At 57.3% G+C, this 7857-nt stretch overlaps 1 protein-coding gene across 1 annotated transcript; it reads right to left on the minus strand.

The window, feature by feature from the left end:
* Positions 1-328: 328 nt before the first annotated feature.
* Positions 329-868, minus strand: UBL4B (ubiquitin like 4B). The gene has a single exon (XM_045999044.1). It carries the CDS (start codon positions 866-868, stop codon positions 329-331), a length of 540 nt encoding a protein of 179 aa, XP_045855000.1.
* Between the last annotated feature and the right edge of the window lie 6989 nt (positions 869-7857).

The raw sequence follows: 7857 nt of genomic DNA on the forward strand, positions 1-7857 counted from the left end.
GCTGACAGCCTAGAAGGTTGCCCCGGAGGGTCTGTCCAACCCAGGGCGGGGTGTCCAGCCCAGGAGGGTGAAGCCGCCTTTGACCACCCCTTCAGGACCATCTGCAGGGTGATCAGAACCCCTTCAAGGATGGTGATGGGGGGTGGACTCACACTATGTTTCCGAGGGGGGTACCACGGGCCCCAGAGAGGACAGAGGGGTCTGCAATCCCTCCGGCTTCTCTGAAGCCCCCCAGGAGAGACTGGGGAGTCACCGGGGAACCACAGAAGGATGAGGCCAGGCGAATTTGAGCATGCAAACTCCAAGTAGGAGAAGCTAGTTTACTGCTTTACTGCTCAGCCTTCCCCTCCTCCTCGTCCTCCTCCCCTTTGTCTTCCTCCTCCTCCTCTTTGTCTCGGGGCTCTGAGGTCTCAGCCTCGGGCCCTTCCTCCCCTGTGGGCTCCATCAGGGGCTCCTCTATCAGGAGGTACCGGGCCAGCTGCTCTAGGTCCCCCAGGCTTATCCTCTGCAGGCGCTCCTGGTGCTCCCGCCGCAGCAGCCGCAGCACCGCCTTGGTGTCGTGGGGCTCGAAGTGCTTGGCCAGGACCAGGCCCAGATGGTGCCACAAGGGCTGGGGCGGGTGGGCCTCCACGGCCGCCGTCTTTTCCAAGGGCCGCATGATGACGTTGATGGAGGCATTGGGCCCGATGCAGTAGTCGGAGAGACGCTTGTCATCAGCCAGACGCTGGCCTCGGAAGAGCAGGTGCTGCCGCTCCTCCGGCACCTGCAGGTGCTCCGACACCAGCTTCTTCAGCATGGCCACACTGTCCTGCCCCGACACCTTCAGGCTGCATCTCCGGCCCAGAAGCAGCTTGACCGTGACAATCATCGGGCCAGGAATAGAATCAGGAGGGATCCATGCTCCGCGGCTGCCCTGAGGGTTAAGGGCCTGTGCAGGAGAAGGTGGCTTCTCTCTACCAATGGAGGGCGGTGGTCCCGGGAGGCCAGGGGTGCAGCCCAAACAGGCAGCCATTGGCTAATGCTCCATGACATCACAATGTGCGCGGGTGGGGGGGAGGGTGTGCTCATTCTGAGCGCAAGACTCTGGGGAAATCAGAGGGACCTTGTGGGCACAGGATATCCTTCCTCCATAAAAGGAGAAAGGAGAGTAGGGTAGGGAGCAGGAGGGTCCAAAAGGAGAGGGTAGGGGAAGGAAACATGACCTCACTGATTCATTCAACACATACGTACTGGTGCCTTCTTTGCCAGGACTGTCCCCAAGGAGAGATCCGGTCACAGTGGATACTTTCTACCCTCATGAAGCGTTCAGTCTAGTGAGCCGGTTAACGTTTATTTGTCAGGTGTCTTCTTTCTATCGAGCACTTGATACACTCTCTCGGATTGGGGTTACCAGACACGGACCCAGAGACAGGGAATCTGGGCATGTGTTGAGCTGGGGGGTGGCTCCAGGAAGCAGCAGTAGGAGTTGAGGAAGTGATACAAGGCAGCGAGGGAAGACAAAACCGCAGTAATGAGCTGGTGGCCCTAGCGAGCAACCGGGAGGCTTCAATCCTGCCAGGTGCCCCAGAAGGTTCGTCATATTCACCTGAGTTATACCACCTGAGAAGCAGAGAAGCTGGATCTGTGTGCTCGGGCTCCTGCCTTTGGCTAGTGGGGGTCGGTCCTAAGCTCTTGGCTGTGTGGTCTGCCCAGGGGCAAAGCATGTTTCTGTGACCAGAAAAAAATGGTTGGCCAGAGATGTGCATGCACTGTCCATGGGAGGGCTCAGGTGTGCGGAAGCGGGATCACAGAGAGGGTAGAGCGGGTTCCCTGGTCGTATCTGCTCCCCAGGCCCTGCCGTGCTGACTCCTCACCACCGCAGGGGCACCACGGCCATATTCTCTCTGTGCCAGAGGAGAGACCACAGAGCTCAGCTTACCCACACGGCAAGCGGGCAGCATAGCCGTGTCTTCACCATCAGCACGTGTGACCTCCTGAGCCATCAGCCCAGGGCCTCCAGTGGGCTGGGCACTCGGCAGATCCCCTGGGCTCTGAGGTGAATGGGAAACCCGCGTGGGGCCTCGGCCTCTGCCATGTCAGCTCCATCTGTTGTGTTGAGTTTTCTGTTCCACTTGTTAAAGTTCTCCCATGTCAAGCCCTTTATATATGCCGACACATTTGAGCCCATGAGGAAGGTATCATAATGCATTTTTTAAAAGATTTTATTCATTTATTTGAGAAAGCGAGAGAGAGCACGAGTGGGGGGAGAGGCAGAGGGAGAGGGAAAAGCAGACTCACTGCTGAGCAGGGACCCTAGACCCCGGGTGGATCCCAGGACCCTGAGACCACAACCTGAGCAGAAGGCAGACGATTAATCGACAGAGCCACCCAGGCGCCCCTCATAATGCATTTTAGAAGAAGAAGACCTAGCTGACTTCCCAACAGGTTGGGTAGTTTTGCTCGGGAGCCCCTCCCACCTCCCCAACTCTCCCCACTCTCCGTGTTCCACTGCTATGCTCGGCTCCCTCCTCCCTCCAGCCTGGGCGACACATGGTCAAAACCACCTAGTCCAGGCTGCCAGCACCCTTGGGCTTTCCAGACCTTGCCCTTGCACAGCACCCAGCTCGGATCCCCTGCCCGGGGTCACTCCAACCACCACATTCTCACTCTCAGCAGGAACCCAAATTCTAGTCCATAGGGAAACCAAGCCCACTGGTCAGGAAGCCTCTGACATCTTGCCCTATCCCACCAACAAGAGTGCTGCCCCCATCCCCCAGCTGCTGCTCCAAACCCCACCTTCTCTCCCTTAACAAAGGAACACTCTCGTTATTTCTGTTCTTCCTCAGAAATGTCTCCAAAATCCACCCCTCAGCTGCATCTCCACTGACCCCAAGCCAATCCAGGTTCTCACCTTCCTCCAGCCTGTGGCCCGGAATTCATAGCTGATCTCTGTCCAGTCCCACCCGCGTGGGTCCCTTCACGCTGCAGCCAAAGGAGTCTTCCTAAATAAAAATGAGGCCAAGTCCCTCCTCTGGGTAACACCTTCCAGTTTAATCCTTTTAACCTTTGGAAGGGAAATCAGCCTCCTTAGCCTGGCACCTGAGAGCACCACCGCTCCGCCCTGCTGGCCTCCCAAACCTCATTCCTTCCCCACACTGCTTCCTCCACTCCATCCAACCACCAGCCATTCCCTCTACTTGCTTGTCCCATGTGAAGTCTTTGAGGCTGGCTAAAAACCACCTCCTCCATGAAGCCTTCTCTGCTTTCCCCAGTCCTGGGAGAGGCAGTCCCCCCAGCCTCCCTCTGTGCCTCTGTGAACCCTCTTGAGCATGCCACCTAGCACAGGTCTGTGTCTCCCTCACCATCTGTCGGAGGGAGTGAGCCTTACCAGTCCTTGTGACCCCTGCCACCAGCACAGAGACCAGTACAAGGAAGACTTCAAATAAACGTCTGTTGAATGAAGATAAAATTTAAACCTGCTCAACTATGCAGGAGGACTCAGGATAGGATGTGGAAAGATAAAAAAAAAAACAAAAAAAACAAAAAACCCACCTGCCTGCAGCCTCTCCCTTACCCCTTCCCTCTTCCCCTAGAGAGATGAAAATCCAAAGTCACACAAAAAATAAATCAGAAAGTGATTCTAATCTTTACCAAAGGATCTTCTATCGCATTCTTTAAATAGTCAGTTCCCTTAGTGCATTTGAAATAAGATAAAATTTGCAAATGTTCGTATAGTGTGTGGGGTCCCTGTGGATTCCATGATGTCAGAGCATCTGCTCAGAGGGAGCAGCACATGGACGAGGCTTCTCCCTGGCCAGATGGCAGCTCCCAGCCTCTGGAGGGCAGGACTCTGCAGTGGATAAGTCGCGGGATGGGCAGTATTTGGGACATGTGAGATGCCCAGAGCAGAGGTAATGCAAGAGGGCTTCCCGGAGGGGGCCAGGTTTGATTGTCTTCTGTAGGATACAAAGGAAGGTGAGATGGCCTGCAATCCCCAGGCCCTGGGTCTTCTGAGAAAAGTGGCAGGACCCAGAGTTCTGAGCATGGAGGGAGGTAAGAACAAGCCATCTGGCGCTAGCCTTCCCCGCCTTCAGACCACCTACCCAGTGGGGTGCTGCCCAGGACACTGGCAGGACTGGGGAAAGGTCTGGCTCTAGAAGCATGTGAGAGCCACATCTCAGGCTCCGCCTCTCCAAGGCTACCTGGTGCTCTTGTGACAGGGGTTGTGAGGGCCACAACTCCTGGTCATGCTTTTCAAATCAGGTTTCCTGGTCTAAAGAGTCCCATGTTCCTAATGGGCCAAGGGGACAGAAGCGGCAGAATTGGGGGTGTCTAAGGAAACATCGGAAAGATGATCACCACCTGCTCCTGTCCCTGGGCCTGGGGTTCCCATCACCTTCCCCGAGGGGAACAATGGGGACATCCTGCTGGGCCCTCAAATCCGTATCTGGATTGCTTGTCTTAATTATGCAATTAGCATGACAAAATTGTGTAATCAGAGCATGCAATCAGACAATGATTGCCATAATTAGGGGGAAGGTTAGCAGGAATGACTGGGTTTTGTGACTTGAGGGTAAGTATTGAACAGGTGCCCAGAGAATGCCGGAAGGAGATGGGCTCGGCCCCCTCTAAGGCAATTGTGTTACTGGGAAACAAGTGCAATGTCTGTGTTGGGGGCAGGGGTCTGGTGACAGGTCTGTGTACACCAAGATACCTCAGGGCCCTGGCCATACTCCCGAGCCCGACCAACGACATCCGTCCGTTGGTCCTCTGAGGCCATCTGTGAGTCCGCCGAGGCTGTCTGTGAACTCCCTGAACTAATCCCCCTGTGTCCAGCAGCCAGCCTGGGGCCTGCCTGAAGCAAGCCTCCTTGGGTTTCATTTGCCTGCTCTGTCTCACCGGCTCTGATCCCTACGCAGCCCTTGCCGGTCGTGCCCCCAGGCCCCAGCCCAGTGCCTGATCCGCGAAGGCATTCAGTGCACATTTATATAAGCTAATCAATGTAAGGGCCCCAGGAAGCCCTCACTGTGTGCACAGGTAGGCGGGCCATGAGTGGCCAGCCCAGGGGAAGAGGCTCTGACAGCTGGGGGTCCCTGGGCTTTGGGGAGAGCACAACCACTCCCTGGGACTGCACAAGAAGCTCATCGAAAAGATAGCTATGACCTCTGTCCACCTCCCTCCCTGGGCCAGTTATCGAGTTATCACACTTTAATGACATCTGGCTGGCCTTCCAGGAGCAAAACCAAAAGACACAGGGAAGAGAGAACACAGAGAAGCTGTGGGAGAAACAGTCACTGAGACCAAGCCAGCAAAAGACAGACAAGGGACAGAAAGGGAAGGGATGGGGATGGAGAGCATGAGGGCTGAGCACAGGACAGGCAAAAAGGGGGAGTACGGGGAGAAGCAAGAAAGGGGCAGGAGAGAAGGTGCAGGGTCCAGGAGCAGTGTGCAGGGACAGCAAGAAGGCACGCTTATCCTAGGGGAGCGAAGAGTATCGAAGGAGGAGCAGGGAGAACTTGTGAATGAAAAAGAAGTGCAGTAAATACTTTTGCAGCCTCCCTTCTGAGAGCAGAGAACCTCTTCTCTCTGATCACAGCCTGCAAATGGTCCGTGGCAAACTCTGGCAGAGAACGAAGCCTGGGCAGCCGTTCCCTGGCAGAGGGGCTGAGGGCCCAGAGCCATGGTTCTGGGCCCCCTGTGGCCTCCAGTTCCGGGTCCCCCTCACCAGCACCCCACTATGCTGCAGCAGCCCCCGCCCTCCGCAGGGGCGCTCTCTGAGACCCTGGAAGAGAGAATGCTGACTATCAGACAGGGCCAGGGTGGATACTGGCAGGTCCCTGGACAGCCCCATGGCAACGGCTGCCCTCAGGCCCACCACTGTGCTGCCAAGATCCCCCTCAGCCAGGCCACGTCCTGTAGCTCTCACTGGGACCACTTGCCCCTTCCAGGAGGGGTGTCTCAGGCTGCTCTGCATTCAGGCAGGCCTAGCCCAGGCCAGAAGGGGCAGATCTTTAGGCCGCCCCTGCCCCCGGCTGCCCTCTGCAGTGTCTGGCACACGGTAGGTGCTTGCTGGTTACGTGAGGTCCACAGCCCGTGCCTCATCCACTGGCTGACACAGGCCGTCTCAGCAGCTGCATGGAAGTGGGTCTGCGGCTCCTCCAGGGGGAACCCCAAGGTCTCCCTGACAGGTCTCAGGGAGCTGAGGCTGAGGCATGGGGGCCCGGGCTGGGCAGAACCCAGAGAGCTGGAGTGGAAGGAAGGCGGCAGGTAGCATGGGGCCCCTGGAAATGTTCCAGCCCTGCCCTCACTGACTGTGGGCCGCCCAGACTCTCTGTGGGCCTTGGTCCTTGCGCCAGAGGACATTCTGCCCTTTGCCGCTGTCCTGGAGCCCCCAGAGGTCAGACCCTGGCTGCAGGCAGCTGGAAGCCTAGCCCTGCCCCTCACAGGCCAGCCTCCCACCTAGAAAACCCCGTGGGGTGCGGCCTGCACGCTGTGACCACTAGATGTCACTGGTGACCTCCCAGGCCCACTCCAGCAACTTCCCCAGGAGGTTGGGGCCTGGCCTCCCTCACACTGCCAGTCGTCCCCTGCCCACACCCCAGCCCATGCCTGCAGGGCTCACCCCAGGCACAGACATCAGTGCCCACTCTGAGACAGGAGGAGAGGATAGTAAGACGGGCCCCTCTGGGACAACACACACAAACCCACCATTTCGGCCCTGGGCATAGACTTTACCATGGAGGGGAGGGACTCTGGACCCCCAACCAGCCTGGCCAGAGAGGCTTTGCTCTCAGGGAGGTCTTGGGATGGGTCTGAAGGAGGAGGAGCTGCCCCAGGGACGTAGGCAAGAAGGACATCCTTGCTGGGGGTCCGGCCGCAAGTGCAAGTCCATGAGGAGGAGCGTGGACTCTGGTGTCGCTGGATTGCAGTGGCAGACAGGGGAGGCAGGGCTGACCCCAGGCAGGGCCAACAAGCAGGAGCTGGTCGCCTTCACAGAAGTGTGCTTTCCAGGGGCTGAAATGTCTCTGAGTTAAAGGTAACACATGCGAAGTCCTTCAGGGCACACAGGAGTCCCAAAGGAGCAGCTCAAGCCACCGCTCACTCTCTTATTCACACACACACACACACACACACACACACATGCACGCACAGATATACACACGCTCTGCTTTGCTGAACTAAGCTGAGATCAGTAGAGGAGCTCCTTTCCCACACTGTCTCTGACCTCTGCCAGGGCTGGAGAAATGCCAGGACCCCAGCCAGCGCTCCACTGCCTAGACTGAGCTCCCGCCTCCCTCAGCACCTTCTCTGGGAGGGGATGACACCCGTGGTGTGGCTGGTGGCCCACCATCTCCAGTGGGTAGGGGTGGTGGGGGCTTACCATGATCCATGCACCCTGGGCTGTGTGATTGCAACTAAAATAGCTTGCGTCACCCCGTAGCCATGGTCCTGCAACATTCATTTGAACATACTGCATGGAGATGCCTGGGTGGCTCAGCGGGTTAAGCCTCTGCCTTCTGCTCAGGTCATGATCCCAGGGTCCTGGGATGGAGCCCCGCATTGGGCCCTCTTCTTAGCAGGAAGCCTGCTTCTCCCTCTCTCTCAGCCTGCCTCTCTGTCTACTTGTGAACGCTCTCTCTTTCTGTGTCAAATAAATAGATATAAAAAAATAAAAATGCATAGACATACTACATGTACTGCGGACTTGAGTGAAATGTACGGAAACCGTCCCGGACTGGGATTCCGCCAGATGACTCTCAGACAAGGGATCGTCAGCAAGCACTGGGGTGGGAGGGGGGCGGGGGCAGCAGGGTGAGGACTCCGATCCATGGGGCCAGGGCTGGTTATTCACGCCCATACCCTGCTGTACACGTGACA

Source organism: Meles meles, chromosome 1 (genome assembly GCF_922984935.1).
Source record: "Meles meles chromosome 1, mMelMel3.1 paternal haplotype, whole genome shotgun sequence".
Taxonomy (NCBI): Eukaryota; Metazoa; Chordata; class Mammalia; order Carnivora; family Mustelidae; genus Meles; species Meles meles.